The 22,616-nt window shown below is 47.4% G+C and overlaps 1 protein-coding gene across 1 annotated transcript in view; it reads right to left on the bottom strand.

Moving 5' to 3' along the window:
- TRAPPC1 (trafficking protein particle complex subunit 1) overlaps window positions 1–22,616 on the bottom strand; it is a 72,164-nt gene that overhangs the window by 12,476 nt on the left and 37,072 nt on the right. The window contains exons 2-3 of the mRNA XM_073654528.1: window positions 10,150–10,248; window positions 9,384–9,454 (exon numbers count right to left, since the gene is read on the bottom strand). Coding sequence (XP_073510629.1) covers window positions 9,384–9,454; window positions 10,150–10,248 — 170 coding nt within the window. The remainder of the gene's footprint in view (window positions 1–9,383; window positions 9,455–10,149; window positions 10,249–22,616) is intronic.

Raw genomic sequence — 22,616 nt, 5'->3', positions numbered from 1 at the left:
GAGGCCACACACAATACTCAGCCTCATCAGGAGCATGCCCAGGCATTGTAGGGAGGTCATACAGGCACGTGGAGGCCACACACAATACTCAGCCTCATCAGGAGCATGCCCAGGCGTTGTAGGGAGGTCATACAGGCACGTGGAGGCCACACACAATACTAAGCCTCATCAGGAGCATGCCCAGGCGTTGTAGGGAGGTCATACAGGCACGTGGAGGCCACACACAATACTCAGCCTCATCAGGAGCATGCCCGGGCGTTGTAGGGAGGTCATACAGGCACGTGGAGGCCACACACAATACTCAGCCTCATCAGGAGCATGCTCAGGCGTTGTAGGGAGGTCATACAGGCACGTGGAGGCCACACACAATACTCAGCCTCATCAGGAGCATGCCCAGGCGTTGTAGGGAGGTCATACAGGCACGTGGAGGCCACACACAATACTGAGCCTCATCAGGAGCATGCCCAGGCGTTGTAGGGAGGTCATACAGGCACGTGGAGGCCACACACAATACTCAGCCTCATCAGGAGCATGCCCAGGCGTTGTAGGGAGGTCATACAGGCACGTGGAGGCCACACACAATACTCAGCCTCATCAGGAGCATGCCCAGGCGTTGTAGGGAGGTCATACAGGCACGTGGAGGCCACACACAATACTGAGCCTCATCAGGAGCATGTCCAGGCGTTGTAGGGAGGTCATACAGGCACGTGGAGGCCACACACAATACTCAGCCTCATCAGGAGCATGCCCAGGCGTTGTAGGGAGGTCATACAGGCACGTGGAGGCCACACACAATACTCAGCCTCATCAGGAGCATGCCCAGGCGTTGTAGGGAGGTCATACAGGCACGTGGAGGCCACACACAATACTGAGCCTCATCAGGAGCATGCCCAGGCGTTGTAGGGAGGTCATACAGGCACGTGGAGGCCACACACAATACTCAGCCTCATCAGGAGCATGCCCAGGCGTTGTAGGGAGGTCATACAGGCACGTGGAGGCCACACACAATACTCAGCCTCATCAGGAGCATGCCCAGGCGTTGTAGGGAGGTCATACAGGCACGTGGAGGCCACACACAATACTGAGCCTCATCAGGAGCATGCCCAGGCGTTGTAGGGAGGTCATACAGGCACGTGGAGGCCACACACAATACTCAGCCTCATCAGGAGCATGCCCAGGCGTTGTAGGGAGGTCATACAGGCACGTGGAGGCCACACACAATACTCAGCCTCATCAGGAGCATGCCCAGGCGTTGTAGGGAGGTCATACAGGCAAGTGCAGGCCACACACAATACTCAGCCTCATCAGGAGCATGCCCAGGCGTTGTAGGGAGGTCATACAGGCACGTGGAGGCCACACACAATACTCAGCCTCATCAGGAGCATGCCCAGGCGTTGTAGGGAGGTCATACAGGCATGTAGAGGCCACACACAATACTCAGCCTCATCAGGAGCATGCCCAGGCGTTGTAGGGAGGTCATACAGTCACGTGGAGGCCACACACAAAACTCAGCCTCATCAGGAGCATGCCCAGGCGTTGTAGGGAGGCCATACAGGCACGTGGAGGCCACACACAATACTCAGCCTCATCAGGATCATGCCCAGGCGTTGTAGGGAGGTCATACAGGCACGTGGAGGCCACACACAATACTCAGCCTCATCAGGAGCATGCCCAGGCGTTGTAGGGAGGTCATACAGGCACGTGGAGGCCACACACAATACTCAGCCTCATCAGGAGCATGCCCAGGCATTGTAGGGAGGTCATACAGGCACGTGGAGGCCACACACAATACTCAGCCTCATCAGGAGCATGCCCAGGCGTTGTAGGGAGGTCATACAGGCACGTGGAGGCCACACACAATACTGAGCCTCATTTCGACTTGTTTTAAGGACATTACATCACAGTGGGATCAGCCTGTAGTGTGTTTCTCCACTTTAATTTTGGGGGTGACTCCAGATCCAGGCCTCCATTGCTTAATAAATGTGATTTCCATTGATGATTTTTGTGTGATTTTGTTGTCAGCACATTCAGCTTTCTATAGAACAAAGTATTCAATGAGAAGATTTCATTCATTCACATCTAGGAGGGGGGATTTCAGGGGTCCCTGTATTTTTTTGAGCAGTGTATATTTTAGGAGTCGGAGTTAGTCCATTTATACCGACTCCACATCCCTGGTTATATTCTTGTACATAGAGGACAGTATTATAGTAGTTATATTCTTGTACAGTACAGACCAAAAGTTTGGACACAGCTTCTCATTTCAAGATTTTTCTGTATTTTCATGACTATGAAAATTGTACATTTACACTGAAGGCATCAAAACTATGAATTAACACATGTGGAATTATATACTTAACAAAAAAGTGTGAAACAACTGAAAATATGTCTTATATTCTAGGTTCTTCAAAGTAGCCACCTTTTGCTTTGATGACTGCTTTGCACACTCTTGGCATTCTCTTGATGAGCTTCAAGAGGTAGTCACCGGAAATGGTTTTCACTTCACAGGTGTGCCCTGTCAGGTTTAATAAGTGGGATTTCTTGCCTTATAAATGGGGTTGGGACCATCAGTTGTGTTGTGCTGAAGTCTGGTGGATACACAGCTGATAGTCCTACTGAATAGACTGTTAGAATTTGTATTATGGCAAGAAAAAAGCAGCTAAGTAAAGAAAAACAAGTGGCCATCATTACTTTAAGAAATGAAGGTCAGTCAGTCCGAAAAATTGGGAAAACTTTGAAAGTGTCCCCAAGTGCAGTTGCAAAAACAATCAAGCGCTACAAAGAAACTGGCTCACATGAGGATCGCCCCAGGAAAGGAAGACCAAGAGTCACCTCTGCTTCTGAGGATAAGTTTATCTGAGTCACCAGCCTCAGAAATCGCAGGTTAACAGCAGCTCAGATTAGAGACCAGGTCAATGCCACACAGAGTTCTAGCAGCAGACACATCTCTACAACAACGGTTAAGAGGAGACTTTGTGCAGCAGGCCTTCATGGTAAAATAGCTGCTAGGAAACCACTGCTAAGGACAGGCAACAAGCAGAAGAGACTTGTTTGGGCTAAAGAACACAAGGAATGGACATTAGACCAGTGGAAATCTGTGCTTTGGTCTGATGAGTCCAAATTTTAGATCTTTGGTTCCAACCAATGTGTCTTTGTGCGACACAGAAAAGGTGAACGGATGGACTCTACATGCCTGGTTCCCACCGTGAAGCATGGAGGAGGAGGTGTGATGGTGTGGGGGGGCTTTGCTGGTGACACTGTTGGGGATTTATTCAAAATTGAAGGCATACTGACCCAGCATGGCTACCACAGCATCTTGCAGCGGCATGCTATTCCATCCGGTTTGCGTTTAGTTGGACCATCATTTATTTTTCAACAGGACAATGACCCCAAACACACCTCCAGGCTGTGTAAGGGCTATTTGAACAAGATGGAGAGTGATGGGATGCTACACCAGATGACCTGGCCTCCACAGTCACTAGACCTGAACCCAATTGAGATGGTTTGGGGTGAGCTGGACCGCAGAGTGAAAGCAAAAGGGCCAATAAGTGCTAAGCATCTCTGGGAACTCCTTCAAGATTGTTGGAAGACCATTTCCGGTGACTACCTCTTGAAGATCATCAAGAGAATGCCAAGAGTGTGCAAAGCAGTCATCAAAGAAAAAGGTGGCTACTGTGAAGAACCTAGAATATAAGACATATTTTCAGTTGTTTCACACTTTGTTGTTAAGTATATAATTCCACATGTGTTAATTCATAGTTTTGATGCCTTCAGTGTGAATGTACAATTTTCATAGTCATGAAAATACAGAAAAATCTTGAAATGAGAAGCTGTGTCCAAACTTTTGGTCTGTACTGTACATAGGGGCAGTATTATAGTAGTTATATTCTTGTACATAGGGGCAGTATTATAGTAGTTATATTCTTGCACATAGGGGGCAGTATTATAGTAGTTATATTCTTGTACATAGGGGCAGTATTATAGTAGTTATATGCTTGTACATAGAAGCAGTATTATAGTAGTTATATTCTTGTACATAGGGGGCAGTATAATAGTAGTTATATTCTTGTACATAGGAGCAGTATTATAGTAGTTATATTCTTGCACATAGGGGGCAGTATTATAGTAGTTATATTCTTGTACATAGGGGCAGTATTATAGTAGTTATATGCTTGCACATAGAAGCAGTATTATAGTAGTTATATTCTTGTACATAGGGAGCAGTATTATAGTAGTTATATTCTTGTACATAGGGAGCAGTATTATAGTAGTTATATTCTTGTACATAGGGAGCAGTATTATAGTAGTTATATTCTTGTACATAGGGAGCAGTATTATAGTAGTTATATTCTTGTACATAGGGAGCAGTATTATAGTAGTTATATTCTTGCACATAGGGGGCAGTATTATAGTAGTTATATTCTTGTACATAGGGGCAGTATTATAGTAGTTATATGCTTGTACATAGAAGCAGTATTATAGTAGTTATATTCTTGTACATAGGGAGCAGTATTATAGTAGTTATATTCTTGCACATAGGGAGCAGTATTATAGTAGTTATATTCTTGTACATAGGAGCAGTATTATAGTAGTTATATTCTTGCACATAGGGAGCAGTATTATAGTAGTTATATTCTTGTACATAGGAGCAGTATTATAGTAGTTATATTCTTGTACATAGGGGGCAGTATTATAGTAGTTATATTCTTGTACATAGGGGCAGTATTATAGTAGTTATATGCTTGTACATAGAAGCAGTATTATAGTAGTTATATTCTTGTACATAGGGGGCAGTATTATAGTAGTTATATTCTTGTACATAGGGGCAGTATTATAGTAGTTATATTCTTGTACATAGGAGCAGTAATATAGTAGTTATATTCTTGTACATAGGGGGCAGTATTATAGTAGTTATATTCTTGTACATAGGGGGTAGTATTATAGTAGTTATATTCTTGTACATAGGGGCAGTATTATAGTAGTTATATTCTTGTACATAGGGGCAGTATTATAGTAGTTATATTCTTGTACATAGGGGCAGTATTATAGGAGTTATATTCTTGTACATAGGGGGCAGTATTATAGTAGTTATATTCTTGTACATAGGGGCAATATTATAGTAGTTATATTCTTGTACATAGGGTGCAGTATTATAGTAGTTATATTCCTGTACATAGGGGCAGTATTATAGTAGTTATATTCTTGTACATAGGGGCAGTATTATAGTAGTTATATTCTTGTACATAGGGGCAGTATTATAGGAGTTATATTCTTGTACATAGGGGGCAGTATTATAGTAGTTATATTCTTGTACATAGGGGCAGTATTATAGGAGTTATATTCTTGTACATAGGGGCAGTATTATAGGAGTTATATTCTTGTACATAGGGGGCAGTATTATAGTAGTTATATTCTTGTACATAGGGGCAGTATTATAGGAGTTATATTCTTGTACATAGGGGCAGTATTATAGGAGTTATATTCTTGTACATAGGGGGCAGTATTATAGTAGTTATATTCTTGTACATAGGGGCACTATTATAGTAGTTATATTCTTGTACATAGGGGCAGTATTATAGTAGTTATATTCTTGTACATAGGGGCAGTATTATAGTAGTTATATTCTTGTACATAGGGGCAGTATTATAGGAGTTATATTCTCGTACATAGGGGCAGTATTATAGTAGTTATATTCTTGTACATAGGGGCAGTATTATAGGAGTTATATTCTTGTACATGGGGGGCAGTATTATAGTAGTTATATTCTTGTACATAGGGGCAGTATTATAGTAGTTATATTCTTGTACATAGGGGCAGTATTATAGTAGTTATATTCTTGTACATAGGGGGCAGTATTATAGTAGTTATATTCTTGTACATAGGAGCAGTATTATAGTAGTTATATTCTTGTACATAGGGGGCAGTATTATAGTAGTTATATTCTTGTACATAGGGGGCAGTATTATAGTAGTTATATTCTTGTACATAGGAGCAGTATTATAGTAGTTATATTCTTGTACATAGGGGCAGTATTATAGGAGTTATATTCTTGTACAAAGGGGGCAGTATTATAGTAGTTACATTCTTGTACATAGGGGCAGTATTATAGTAGTTATATTCTTGTACATAGGGGCAGTATTATAGGAGTTATATTCTTGTACATAGGGGCAGTATTATAGTAGTTATATTCTTGTACATAGGGGCAGTATTATAGGAGTTATATTCTTGTACATAGGGGCAGTATTATAGGAGTTATATTCTTGTACATAGGAGCAGTATTATAGTAGTTATATTCTTGTACATAGGGGCAGTATTATAGGAGTTATATTCTTGTACATAGGGGGCAGTATTATAGTAGTTACATTCTTGTACATAGGGGCAGTATTATAGTAGTTATATTCTTGTACATAGGGGCAGTATTATAGTAGTTATATTCTTGTACATAGGGGCAGTATTATAATAGTTATATTCTTGTACATAGGGGGCAGTATTATAGTAGTTATATTCTTGTACATAGAGGGCAGTATTATAGTAGTTATATTTTTGTACATAGGGGCAGTATTATAGTAGTTATATTCTTGTACATAGGGGCAGTATTATAGGAGTTATATTCTTGTACATAGGGGGCAGTATTATAGTAGTTATATTCTTGTGCATAGGGGCAGTATTATAGGAGTTATATTCTTGTACATAGGGGCAGTATTATAGGAGTTATATTCTTGTACATAGGGGGCAGTATTATAGTAGTTATATTCTTGTACATAGGGGCAGTATTATAGTAGTTATATTCTTGTACATAGAGGACAGTATTATAGTAGTTATATTCTTGTGCATAGGGGCAGTATTATAGGAGTTATATTCTTGTACATAGGGGCAGTATTATAGGAGTTATATTCTTGTACATAGGGGGCAGTATTATAGTAGTTATATTCTTGTGCATAGGGGCAGTATTATAGGAGTTATATTCTTGTACATAGGGGCAGTATTATAGGAGTTATATTCTTGTACATAGGGGGCAGTATTATAGTAGTTATATTCTTGTACATAGGAGCAGTATTATAGTAGTTATATTCTTGTACATGGAGGACAGTATTATAGTAGTTATATTCTTGTACATAGGGGCAGTATTATAGTAGTTATATTCTTGTACATAGGGGCAGTATTATAGTAGTTATATTCTTGTACATAGGGGCAGTATTATAGGAGTTATATTCTTGTACATAGGGGGCAGTATTATAGTAGTTATATTCTTGTACATAGGGGCAGTATTATAGTAGTTATATTCTTGTACATAGGGGCAGTATTATAGGAGTTATATTCTTGTACATGGGGGGCAGTATTATAGTAGTTATATTCTTGTACATAGGGGCAGTATTATAGTAGTTATATTCTTGTACATAGGGGCAGTATAATAGGAGTTATATTCTTGTACATAGGGGGCAGTATTATAGTAGTTATATTCTTGTGCATAGGGGCAGTATTATAGGAGTTATATTCTTGTACATAGGGGCAGTATTATAGGAGTTATATTCTTGTACATAGGGGGCAGTATTATAGGAGTTATATTCTTGTACATAGGGGCAGTATTATAGGAGTTATATTCTTGTACATAGGGGCAGTATTATAGGAGTTATATTCTTGTACATAGGGGGCAGTATTATAGTAGTTATATTCTTGTACATAGGGGCAGTATTATAGTAGTTATATTCTTCTACATAGGAGCAGTATTATAGTAGTTATATTCTTGTACATAGGAGCAGTAATATAGTAGTTATATTCTTGTACATAGGGGCAGTATTATAGTAGTTATATTCTTGTACATAGAGGACAGTATTATAGTAGTTATATTCTTGTACATAGAGGACAGTATTATAGTAGTTATATTCTTGTACATAGGGGCAGTATTATAGTAGTTATATTCTTGTACATAGGGGCAGTATTATAGTAGTTATACTCTTGTACATAGGAGCAGTATTATAGTAGTCATATTCTTGTACATAGGAGCAGTATTATAGTAGTTATATTCTTGTACATAGGGGGCAGTATTATAGTAGTTATATTCTTGTACATAGGGGCAGTATTATAGTAGTTATATTCTTCTACATAGGAGCAGTATTATAGTAGTTATATTCTTGTACATAGGGGCAGTATTATAGTAGTTATATTCTTCTACATAGGAGCAGTATTATAGTAGTTATATTCTTGTACATAGGAGCAGTATTATAGTAGTTATATTCTTGTAGATAGAGGGCAGTATTATAGTAGTTATATTCTTGTACATAGAGGGCAGTATTATAGTAGTTATATTCTTGTACATAGGGGGCAGTATTATAGTAGCTATATTCTTCTACATAGGGGCAGTATTCTAGTAGTTATATTCTTGTACATAGGGGGCAGTATTATAGTAGTTATATTCTTGTACATAGAGGGCAGTATTATAGTAGTTATATTCTTCTACATAGGGGCAGTATTATAGTAGTTATATTCTTGTACACGGGGAGCAGTATTACAGTAGTTATATTCTTGTACATAGAGGGCAGTATTATAGTAGTTATATTCTTGTATATAGGAGCAGTATTATAGTAGTTATATTCTTGTACATAGAGGGCAGTATTATAGTAGCTATATTCTTTTACATAGGGGCAGTATTATAGTGATTATATTCTTGTACATAGGGGGCAGTATGATAGTAGTTATATTCTTGTACATAGAGGGCAGTATTATAGTAGTTATATTCTTGTACATAGGGGGCAGTATTATAGTAGCTATATTCTTCTACATAGGGGCAGTATTATAGTAGTTATATTCTTGTACATAGGGGGCAGTATTATAGTAGTTATATTCTTGTACATAGAGGGCAGTATTATAGTAGTTATATTCTTCTACATAGGGGCAGTATTATAGTAGTTATATTCTTGTACATGGGGAGCAGTATTACAGTAGTTATATTCTTGTACATAGAGGGCAGTATTATAGTAGTTATATTCTTGTACATAGGGGGCAGTATTATAGTAGCTATATTCTTTTACATAGAGGGCAGTATTATAGTAGTTATATTCTTCTACATAGGGGCAGTATTATAGTAGTTATATTCTTGTACATAGGGGCAGTATTATAGTAGTTATATTCTTGTACATAGGGGCAGTATTATAGTAGTTATATTCTTGTACATTGGGGCAGTATTATAGTAGTTATATTCTTGTACACAGGGGGCAGTATTACAGTAGTTATATTCTTGTACATGGGGGGCAGTATTACAGTAGTTATATTCTTGTACATGGCGGGCAGTATTACAGTAGTTATATTCTTGTACATGGGGAGCAGTATTACAGTAGTTATATTGGGGGTGCATAAGCAGTTTTGCACAAGGTATCAGGTTAGGATACATATCCACGGGGCTCATTTTACTGACGAAGGAGCGGATGGAGAAGAGCATTCCGTACATCAGCTTGAATTCCTGGAGAAAGGACAAGAAGGAACATTGCTATAAAGACGATATCACATTGCTGTTGTCTGACAACCCGGGCCCAGGAGCTCCTATCCTGTCCTTAACACTAGAGGTGCCCTATTTATACCTCTTATCCTGTTATGTCGAAGATGCTGGGGCCACGTACTTTGCTGTTCTCCTGAATCAGCCCTTACCTGTCCCCTCCCCCACCTAGGGAAGTAGGGAGGACTAGTGTATGTATACACACAAACTAGGAAGGATGTACAGGGACAAATGAAAATACCAAACACTCAAAATATGCATTCACCAACAACAGCAGGGAAACACTAAAGGGATTAGGAATGTAAACAAAATAGAAGAGGAATGGACTATGCACAGAGCCAAAACACCAAACAACAGTCACAGAAAAACACTCCTTAAACGCCAATACCGAACACTATCACCTGCACTGCTGACCTGGCACTACAAAACATAACACTGGCAATCCCAGATAGCCAGAGCAGAGATTATACAGGAGAGGGGAGTGGCTGATACAGTTGAGAACTTCCAAATAGAAGTTACAGTGAACTCAGACGCTGCGGTCTTCAGGCTCCTCTCTGCTGCGGTAAACCCCTGACAGACAATCTAGACAATTGTACAATGGGAACGGTGTTGGAAGCAATAAAAGTAATTTTAGTGTCCTAGTTAGTCATAGAACAAGTCACCTCATCTTTCGAGATGCCGGCTTGTTTCCTGCGGTTCCACTCGCTGTAGTGAAGACAGGTCCCATTGCGGTCGAATATGTACAGGTTGTGGATAGTCATCTGGGAAATGGAAAATGAAAAGCACTTCAGTAAGTGCGCCGGCGAGGAGCAAAGTCAGTGCATGCGCAAGGATTACAGGGAGGCTGGGAACAGTATGGAGCAGGGAGTGACTGATGAGCATGCGCAAGGAATACAGGGAGGCTGGGAACAGTATGGAGCAGGGAGTGACTGATGAGCATGCGCAAGGAATGCAGGGAGGCTGGGAACAGTATGGAGCAGGGAGAGACTGATGAGCATGCGCAAGGAATACAGGGAGGCTGGGAACAGTATGGAGCAGGGAGAGACTGATGAGCATGCGCAAGGAATACAGGGAGGCTGGGAACAGTATGGAGCAGGGAGTGACTGATGAGCATGCGCAAGGAATACAGGGAGGCTGGGAACAGTATGGAGCAGGGAGAGACTGATGAGCATGCGCAAGGAATACAGGGAGGCTGGGAACAATATGGAGCAGGGAGAGACTGATGAGCATGCGCAAGGAATGCAGGGAGGCTGGGAACAGTATGGAGCAGGGAGTGACTGATGAGCATGCGCAAGGAATACAGGGAGGCTGGGAACAGTATGGAGCAGGGAGTGACTGATGAGCATGCGCAAGGAATACAGGGAGGCTGGGAACAGTATGGAGCAGGGAGTGACTGATGAGCATGCGCAAGGAATGCAGGGAGGCTGGGAACAGTATGGAGCAGGGAGAGACTGATGAGCATGCGCAAGGAATACAGGGAGGCTGGGAACAATATGGAGCAGGGAGAGACTGATGAGCATGCGCAAGGAATGCAGGGAGGCTGGGAACAGTATGGAGCAGGGAGTGACTGATGAGCATGCGCAAGGAATACAGGGAGGCTGGGAACAATATGGAGCAGGGAGAGACTGATGAGTATGCGCAAGGAATGCAGGGAGGCTGGGAACAGTATGGAGCAGGGAGTGACTGATGAGCATGCGCAAGGAATACAGGGAGGCGGGGAACAATATGGAGCAGGGAGTGACTGATGAGCATGCGCAAGGAATACAGGGAGGCGGGGAACAATATGGAGCAGGGAGAGACTGATGAGCATGCGCAAGGAATGCAGGGAGGCTGGGAACAGTATGGAGCAGGGAGTGACTGATGAGCATGCGCAAGGAATACAGGGAGGCTGGGAACAGTATGGAGCAGGGAGTGACTGATGAGCATGCGCAAGGAATACAGGGAGCCTGGGAACAGTATGGAGCAGGCAGAGACTGATGAGCATGCGCAAGGAATACAGGGAGGCTGGGAACAGTATGGAGCAGGGAGTGACTGATGAGCATGCGCAAGGAATACAGGGAGCCTGGGAACAGTATGGAGCAGGCAGAGACTGATGAGCATGCGCAAGGAATACAGGGAGGCGGGGAACAATATGGAGCAGGGAGTGACTGATGAGCATGCGCAAGGAATACAGGGAGGCGGGGAACAATATGGAGAAGGGAGAGACTGATGAGCATGCGCAAGGAATGCAGGGAGGCTGGGAACAGTATGGAGCAGGGAGTGACTGATGAGCATGCGCAAGGAATACAGGGAGGCTGGGAACAATATGGAGCAGGGAGAGACTGATGAGCATGCGCAAGGAATGCAGGGAGGCTGGGAACAGTATGGAGCAGGGAGTGACTGATGAGCATGCGCAAGGAATACAGGGAGGCTGGGAACAGTATGGAGCAGGGAGTGACTGATGAGCATGCGCAAGGAATACAGGGAGGCTGGGAACAGTATGGAGCAGGCACAGACTGATGAGCATGCGCAAGGAATGCAGGGAGGCTGGGAACAGTAGGGAGCAGGGAGTGACTGATGAGCATGCGCAAGGAATACAGGGAGGCTGGGAACAATATGGAGCAGGGAGAGACTGATGAGCATGCGCAAGGAATACAGGGAGGCTGGGAACAATATGGAGCAGGGAGAGACTGATGAGCATGCGCAAGGAACGCAGGGAGGCTGGGAACAGTATGGAGCAGGGAGTGACTGATGGGCATGCACAGGGAATACAGTGAGGCTGAGAACAGTATGGAGCAGGGAGTGACTGATGAGCATGCACAGGGAATACAGTGAGGCTGGGAACAGTATGGAGCAGGGAGTGACTGATGGGCATGCGCAAGGAATACAGGGAGGCTGGGAACAGTATGGAGCAGGGAGTGACTGATGAGCATGCACAGGGAATACAGTGAGGCTGAGAACAGTATGGAGCAGGGAGTGACTGATGAGCATGCACAGGGAATACAGTGAGGCTGGGAACAGTATGGAGCAGGGAGTGACTGATGAGCATGCGCAAGGAATTCAGGGAGGCTGGGAACACTATGGAGCAGGGAGTGACTGATGAGCATGCGCAAGGAATACAGGCAGGCTGGGAACAGTATGGAGCAGAGAGTGACTGAAGAGCATGCACAGGGAATACAGGGAGGCTGGGAGCAGTACGGAGCAGGGAGTGACTGATGAGCATGCGCAAGGAATACAGGGAGGCTGGGAACAGTATGGAGCAGGGAGTGACTGATGAGCATGCACAGGGAATACAGTGAGGCTGGGAACAGTATGGAGCATGGAGTGACTGATGAGCATGCACAGGGAATACAGTGAGGCTGGGAACAGTATGGAGCAGGGAGTGACTGATGAGCATGCACAGGGAATACAGGGAGGAACAGTACGGAGCAGGGAGTGACTGATGAGCATGCATAGGGAATACAGGGAGGCTGGGAACAGTAGGGAGCAGGGAGTGACTGATGGGCATGCGCAAGGAATACAGGGAGGCTGGGAACAGTATGGAGCAGGGAGTGACTGATGAGCATGCATAGGGAATACAGGGAGGCTGGGAACAGTAGGGAGCAGGGAGTGACTGATGGGCATGCGCAAGGAATACAGGGAGGCTGGGAACCGTATGGAGCAGGGAGTGACTGATGAGCATGCAGAGGGAATACAGGAAGGCTGGGAACAGTAGGGAGCAGGGAGTGACTGATGGGCATGCATAGGGAATACAGGGAGGCTGGGAACAGTAGGGAGCAGGGAGTGACTGATGGGCATGCGCAAGGAATACAGGGAGGCTGGGAACAGTATGGAGCAGGGAGTGACTGATGAGCATGCACAGGGAATACAGGGAGGCTGGGAACAGTAAGGAGCAGGGAGTGACTGATGGGCATGCAGAGGGAATACAGGGAGGCTGGGAACAGTAGGGAGCAGGGAGTGACTGATGAGCATGCACAGGGAATACAGGGAGGCTGGGAACAGTAGGGAGCAGGGAGTGACTGATGGGCATGCACAGGGAATACAGGGAGGCTGGGAACAGTAGGGAGCAGGGAGTGACTGATGGGCATGTGCAGGGAATACAGGGAGGCTGGGAACAGTAGGAAGAAGGGAGTGACTGATGGGCATGCGCAAGGAATACAGAGAGGCTGGGAACAGTAGGGAGCAGGGAGTGACTGAGAGCATGCACGGGGAATACAGAGAGGCTGGGAGCAGTACAGAGCAGGGAGTGACTGATGGGCATGCGCAGGGAATACAGTGAGGCTGGGAACAGTATGGAGCAGGGAGTGACTGATGAGCATGCACAGGGAATACAGTGAGGCTGGGAACAGTATGGAGCAGGGAGTGACTGATGAGCATGCGCAGGGAATACAGTTAGGCTGGGAACAATAGGTAGCAGGGAGTGTCTGATGAGCATGCGCGAGGAATACAGGAAGGCTGAGAACAGTATGGAGAAGGGAGTGTCTGATGAGCATGCGCAGGCAATACAGAGAGGCTGGGAACAGTATGGAGCAGGGAGTGACTGATGAGCATGCGCAGGGAATACAGTGAGGCTGGGAACAGTAGGAAGCAGGGAGTGACTGATGAGCATGCGCAAGGAATACAGGGAGGCTGGGAACAGTAAGGAGCAGGGAGTGACTGATGAGCATGCGCAAGGAATACAGGGAGGCTGGGAACAGTAGGGAGCAGGGAGTGACTGATGAGCATGCGCAAGGAATACAGGGAGGCTGGGAACAGTAAGGAGCAGTGAGTGACTGATGGGCATGAGCAGGGAATACAGGGAGGCTGGGAGTGGCTTATGAGCATGCGCAGGGAATACAGTGAGGCTGGGAACAGTATGGAGCAGGGAGTGACTGATGGGCATGCGCAGGGAATACAGTGAGGCTGGGAACAGTATGGAGCAGGGAGTGACTGATGGGCATGCGCAGGGAATACAGTGAGGCTGGGAACAGTAGGGAGCAGGGAGTGACTAACGTGCATGCGTAGCATATGTTCCACCAGTAATCTAACCTGAATTTACAGGTTGTAAGCTTAGGCAACAAGCAATCAATATTACTAACTGGTGAGTGAATAAAGATTAAATTTAAATCACCGGAGGTGGAGGCCTCAGTGTTTAAATAGCTGCTGGACCGCTGCGGCCAGTCATTTGCAGCAGCGGTCAGGTGACTGATAAGTGTGTCATCAGAAAAACATCTAACGGTGCGTTATTGGAGTCAGTTGCAGTTGTCCTGTGGCTGCTGGAAGGGTTATGTCTTCACTTTCCATGCTGGCACAAATTACAGTAGACTGCGCTGGATTGAGATAGGTGCCGGTAGGTGACCATTAATGGGGGTTTTGTGGTTTTTAAAACAAAGACTCAGGGGCAAGCATCTTTTAATATTTTTTGCATTGTACCAAGAGGTTGGGCCCTGTCAGTGTCCTGTGTAATATAGCTGCAGTGCTTATATAGGCTGCACACTCCGGCCGGCAGGACCTGCGGACTCAGCTCATGGTGCCCCGATGCCATCACAGGTCCTTCTGTACTTCTATATTGCTGCTGCTTATGGTTGTTCAAAGTCATACAGGAATCGGATGTACACGACCCAAAGTTAAAACTGTCCGATAACTTTTCTTAAGTCCAAGTGGGCGTTAAGTCATTAGGTGCCAAATATTTAATACTAATATCCCTGCAAAGTTTATTAACCCTTCAGGTGATTCGCAGGAATTAAAGCACCTGAAAAATGTTGCTTTAGCCCCAAATTTAGCATTTTCACAAAGGTAACCGGAGAAGATGGACCCCAAAATTTGTTGTGTAATTTCTGCTGAGTACACAGACACCCCCCATGTGGAGGAAAACTACTGTTTGGGTGCACGGCAGGGCTCAGAATGGAAGGAGCACCGTTTGATTTCTGGAGTGCAAAATTGGCTGGGAATCCCCTTTTTGCCGCTGACTTTGCACTCCCATGATCAAAGACAAACAAACAACCCTCTCTATCAAGTAATACTGTGCAAAAGTGTTAGGCAGGTGTGGGAAAAAAATCTCTTTAGACCAGACAATCCCTTTAATGACATGTAACAATTTCCTGCTTCACAAACTGTGTACAAGTGATGGGAAGTGATGGAGGCGACGGGCAATCACCAGATACTGATGATGGAGGAGACGGGCAATCACCAGATACTGATGATGGAGGAGACGGGCAATCACCAGATACTGATGATGGAGGAGACGGGCAATCACCAGATACTGATGATGGATGAGACGGGCAATCACCAGATACTGATGATGGAGGCGACGGGAGGTCACCAGATAATGATGATGGAGGCGACGGGCGGTCACCAGATACTGATGAAGGAGGAGACGTGCGGTCACCAGATACTGATGATGGAGGAGACGTGCGGTCACCAGATACTGATGATGGAGGAGACGTGGGGTCACCAGATACTGATGATGGAGGTGATGGGAGGTCACCAGATACTGATGATGGAGGCGACGGGTGGTGATCAGATACTGATGATGGAGGCGACGGGCGGTCACCAGATACTTATGATGGTGGCGACGGATGGTCACCAGATACTGATGATGGAGGCGAGGTGCAGTCACCAGATACTGATGATGGAGGAGACGGGCAGTCACCAGATACTGATGATGGAGGCGACGGGCAGTCACCAGATACTGACGATGGAGGCGACGGGCGGTCACCAGATACTGATGATGGAGGCAACGGGAGGTCACCAGATACTGATGATGAAGGCGACGTGAAGTCACCAGATACTGATGATGAAGGCGACGTGAAGTCACCAGATACTGATGATGAAGGCGACGTGAAGTCACCAGATACTTATGATGGAGGAGACGTGCAGTCAAAAGATACTGATGATGGAGGAGACGGGCAGTCACCAGATACTGATGATGGAGGCGACGGGCGGTCACCAGATACTGATGATGGAGGCGACGGGAGGTCACCAGATACTGATGATGAAGGCGACGTGAAGTCACCAGATACTGATGATGGAGGAGACGTGCAGTCACCAGATACTGATGATGGAGGCGACGTGCAGTCACCAGATACTGATGATGGAGGAGACGTGCAGTCACATGATACTGATGATGAAGGCGACGTGAAGTCACCAGATACTGATGATGGAGGAGACGTGCAGTCACGAGATACTGATGATGGAGGAGACGTGCAGTCACGAGATACTGATGATGGAGGCGACGTGCAGTTACCAGATACTGATGATGGAGGCGACGTGCAGTCACCAGATACTGATGATGGAGGCGACGGGAGGTCATCAGATACTGATGATGAAGGCGACGTGAAGTCACCAGATACTGATGATGGAGGAGACGTGCAGTCACCAGATACTGATGATGGAGGAGACGGGCGGTCCCCAGATACTGATGATGGAGGTGACGTGCGGACACCAGATACTGCTGATGAAGGTGACGGGAGGTCACCAGATACTGATGATGGAGGCGACGTGCAGTCACCAGATACTGATGATGGAGGAGACGGGCAGTCACCAGATACTGATGATGGAGGCGACGGGCAGTCACCAGATACTGATGATGGAGGCGACGGGCGGTCACCAGATACTGATGTTGGAGGTGACGGGCGGTCACCAGATACTGATGATGGAGGCGACGGGCGGTCACCAGATACTGATGATGGAGGCGACGGGAGGTCACCAGATACTGATGATGAAGGCGACCTGAAGTCACCAGATACTGATGATGGAGGAGACGGGCAGTCACCAGATACTGATGATGGAGGCGACGTGCAGTCACCAGATACTGATGATGAAGGCGACGTGCAGTCACCAGATACTGATGATGGAGGCGACGGGAGGTCACCAGATACTGATGAGGGAGGCGACGGGCGGTCACCAGATACTGATGATGGAGGCGACGGGAGGTCATCAGATACTGATGATGAAGGCGACGTGAAGTCACCAGATACTGATGATGGAGGAGACGTGCAGTCACCAGATACTGATGATGGAGGAGACGGGCGGTCCCCAGATACTGATAATGGAGGTGACGTGCGGACACCAGATACTGATGATGGAGGAGACGTGCAGTGACCAGATACTGATGATGGAGGAGACGGGCAGTCACCAGATACTGATGATGGAGGCGACGGGCAGTCACCAGATACTGATGATGGAGGCGACGGGCGGTCACCAGATACTGATGATGGAGGTGACGGGCGGTCACCAGATACTGATGATGGAGGCGACGGGCGGTCACCAGATACTGATGATGGAGGCGACGGGAGGTCACCAGATACTGATGATGAAGGCGACCTGAAGTCACCAGATACTGATGATGGAGGAGACAGGAGGTCACCAGATACTGATGATGGAGGCGACGTGCAGTCACCAGATACTGATGATGAAGGCGACGTGCAGTCACCAGATACTGATGATGGAGGCGACGGGAGGTCACCAAATACTGATGATGGAGGCGACGGGCGGTCACCAGATACTGATGATGGAGGTGACGGGCGGTCACCAGATACTGTTGATGGAGGAGACGGGAGATCACCAGATACTGATGATGGAGGAGACGTGCGGTCACCAGATACTGATGATGGAGAAGACGTGCAGTCACCAGATACTGATGATGGAGGCGACGTGAAGTCACCAGATACTGATGATGGAGGCAACGGGAGGTCACCAGATACTGATGATGAAGGCGACGTGAAGTCACCAGATACTGATGATGGAGGCGACAGGAGGTCACCAGATACTGATGATGAAGGCGACGTGAAGTCACCAGATACTGATGATGGAGGAGACGTGCGGTCACCAGATACTGATGATGGAGGAGACGTGCGGTCACCAGATACTGATGATGGAGGAGACGTGCGGTCACCAGATACTGATGATGGAGGCGACGTGCAATCTCCAGATACTGATGATGGAGGCGACGGGAGGTCACCAGATACTGATGATGAAGTCGACCTGAAGTCACCAGATACTGATGAAGGAGGAGACGTGCGGTCACCAGATACTGATGATGGAGGTGACGTGCAGTCACCAGATACTGATGATGGAGGCAACGGGAGGTCACCAGATACTGATGATGAAGGCGACGTGAAGTCACCAGATACTGATGATGGAGGAGACGTGCAGTCACCAGATACTGATGATGGAGGCGACGTGAAGTCACCAGATACTGATGATGGAGGCGACGGGAGGTCACCAGATACTGATGATGAAGGCGAAGTGAAGTCACCAGATACTGATGATGGAGGAGACGTGCGGTCACCAGATACTGATGATGGAGGAGACGTGCGGTCACCAGATACTGATGATGGAGGAGACGTGCGGTCACCAGATACTGATGATGGAGGCGACGTGCAATCACCCGATACTGATGATCGAAGCGACGGGCGGTCACCAGATACTGATGATGGAGGAGACGTGCAGTCACCAGATACTGATGATGGAGGAGACGGGCAGTCACCATATACTGATGATGGAGGCGACGTGCAGTCATCAGATACTGATGATGGAGGAGACGGGCAGTCACCAGATACTGATGATGGAGGAGACGGGCAGTCACCAGATACTGATGATGGAGGCGACGGGTGGTCACCAGATACTGATGATGGAGGCGACGTGAAGTCACCAGATACTGATGATGGAGGCGACGGGCGGTCACCAGATACTGATGATGGAGGCGACGGGCGGTCACCAGATACTGATGATGGAGGCGACGGGAGGTCACCAGATACTGATGATGGAGGCGACGGGAGGTCACCAGATACTGATGATGAAGGCGACGTGAAGTCACCAGATACTGATGATGGAGGAGACGTGCAGTCACCAGATACTGATGATGGAGGAGATGTGCAGTCACCAGATACTGATGATGGAGGCGACGTGCAGTCACCAGATACTGATGATGGAGGAGATGTGCAGTCACCAGATACTGATGATGGAGGCGACGGGAGGTCACCAGATACTGATGATGGAGGAGACGGGCGGTCACCAGATACTGATGATGGAGGCGACGTGCAGTCACCAGATACTGATGATGGAGGCGACGGGCGGTCACCAGATACTGATGATCGAGGCGACGTGAAGTCACCAGATACTGATGATGGAGGCGACGGGCGGTCACCAGATACTGATGATGGAAGCGACGGGCGGTCACCAGATACTGATGATGGAGGCGACGGGAGGTCACCAGATACTGATGATGGAGGAGATGGGCGGTCACCAGACACTGTGATGGAGGAGACGTGCAGTCACCAGATACTGATGATGGAGGCGACGGGCGGTCACCAGATACTGATGATGGAGGCGACGGGAGGTCACCAGATACTGATGATGAAGGCGACCTGAAGTCACCAGATACTGATGATGGAGGCGACGGGAGGTCACCAGATACTGATGATGGAGGAGATGGGCGGTCACCAGACACTGATGATGGAGGCGACGGGCGGTCACGAGATACTGATGATGAAGGCGACGTGCAGTCACCAGATACTGAAGATGGAGGCGACGGGAGGTCACCAGATACTGATGATGGAGGCGACGGGCGGTCACCAGATACTGATGATGGAGGTGACGGGCGGTCACCAGATACTGTTGATGGAGGAGACGGGAGATCACCAGATACTGATGATGAAGGAGACGTGAGGTCACCAGATACTGATGATGGAGAAGACGTGCAGTCACCAGATACTGATGATGGAGGCGACGTGAAGTCACCAGATACTGATGATGGAAGCAACGGGAGGTCACCAGATACTGATGATGAAGGCGACGTGAAGTCACCAGATACTGATGATGGAGGAGACGTGCAGTCACCAGATACTGATGATGGAGGCGACGTACAGTCACCAGATACTGATGATGGAGGCGACGGAAGGTCACCAGATACTGATGATGGAGGCGACGTGCAGTCACCAGATACTGATGATGAAGGCGACGTGCAGTCACCAGATACTGATGATGAAGGCGACGTGAAGTCACCAGATACTGATGATGGAGGAGACGTGCAGTCACCAGATACTGATGATGGAGGAGACGGGCGGTCCCCAGATACTGATGATGGAGGTGACGTGTGGTCATCAGATACTGATGATGGAGGAGACGTGCGGTTCCCAGATACTGATGATGGAGGTGACGGGAGGTCACCAGATACTGATGATGGAGGCGACGGGAGGTCACCAGATACTGCTGATGAAGGTGACGGGAGGTCACCAGATACTGATGATGGAGGCGACGTGCAGTCACCAGATACTGATGATGGAGGAGACGGGCAGTCACCAGATACTGATGATGGAGGCGACGGGCAGTCACCAGATACTGATGATGGAGGCGACGGGCGGTCACCAGATACTGATGATGGAGGTGACGGTCGGTCACCAGATACTGATGATGGAGGCGACGGGCGGTCACCAGATACTGATGATGGAGGCAACGGGAGGTCACCAGATACTGATGATGAAGGCGACCTGAAGTCACCAGATTCTGATGATGGAGGAGACGGGCAGTCACCAGATACTGATGATGGAGGCGACGTGCAGTCACCAGATACTGATGATGAAGGCGACGTGCAGTCACCAGATACTGATGATGGAGGTGACGGGAGGTCACCAGATACTGATGATGGAGGCGACGGGCGGTCACCAGATACTGATGATGGAGGTGACGGGCGGTCACCAGATACTGTTGATGGAGGAGACGGGAGATCACCAGATACTGATGATGGAGGAGACGTGCGGTCACCAGATACTGATGATGGAGAAGACGTGCAGTCACCAGATACTGATGATGGAGGCGACGTGAAGTCACCAGATACTGATGATGGAGGCGACGGGAGGTCACCAGATACTGATGATGAAGGCGACGTGAAGTCACCAGATACTGATGATGAAGGCGACGTGAAGTCACCAGATACTGATGATGGAGGAGACGTGCAGTCAAAAGATACTGATGATGGAGGAGACGTGCAGTCACCAGATACTGATGATGGAGGCGACGGGCAGTCACCAGATACTGATGATGGAGGCGACGGGCGGTCACCAGATACTGATGATGGAGGCGACGGGAGGTCACCAGATACTGATGATGAAGGCGACGTGAAGTCACCAGATACTCATGATGGAGGAGACGTGCAGTCACGAGATACTGATGATGGAGGAGACGTGCAGTCACCAGATACTGATGATGGAGGCGACGTGCAGTCACCAGATACTGATGATGGAGGAGACGTGCAGTCACCAGATACTGATGATGAAGGCGACGTGAAGTCACCAGATACTCATGATGGAGGAGACGTGCAGTCACGAGATACTGATGATGGAGGCGACGGGAGGTCACCAGATACTGATGATGAAGGCGACGTGAAGTCACCAGATACTCATGATGGAGAAGACGTGCAGTCACGAGATACTGATGATGGAGGAGACGTGCAGTCACCAGATACTGATGATGGAGGCGACGTGCAGTCACCAGATACTGATGATGGAGGAGACGTGCAGTCACCAGATACTGATGATGAAGGCGACGTGAAGTCACCAGATACTCATGATGGAGGAGACGTGCAGTCACGAGATACTGATGATGGAGGAGACGTGCAGTCACGAGATACTGATGATGGAGGCGACGTGCAGTCACCAGATACTGATGATGGAGGCGACGTGCAGTCACCAGATACTGATGATGGAGGCGACGGGAGGTCACCAGATACTGATGAGGGAGGCGACGGGCGGTCACCAGATACTGATGATGGAGGCGACGGGAGGTCATCAGATACTGATGATGAAGGCGACGTGAAGTCACCAGATACTGATGATGGAGGAGACGTGCAGTCACCAGATACTGATGATGGAGGAGACGTGCAGTCCCCAGATACTGATGATGGAGGTGACGTGCGGACACCAGATACTGCTGATGAAGGTGACGGGAGGTCACCAGATACTGATGATGGAGGCGACGTGTAGTCACCAGATACTGATGATGGAGGAGACGGGCAGTCACCAGATACTGATGATGGAGGCGACGGGCAGTCACCAGATACTGATGATGGAGGCGACGGGCAGTCACCAGATACTGATGATGGAGGCGACGGGCGGTCACCAGATACTGATGATGGAGGTGACGGGCGGTCACCAGATACTGATGATGGAGG

Source organism: Phyllobates terribilis, unplaced genomic scaffold (assembly GCF_046119375.1).
Source record: "Phyllobates terribilis strain yellow unplaced genomic scaffold, ASM4611937v1 Scaffold_11__3_contigs__length_659146591, whole genome shotgun sequence".
Taxonomy (NCBI): Eukaryota; Metazoa; Chordata; class Amphibia; order Anura; family Dendrobatidae; genus Phyllobates; species Phyllobates terribilis.
Note: the sequence above shows the minus strand (reverse complement) of the source record. Positions and strands in the feature narration are given on the sequence as shown.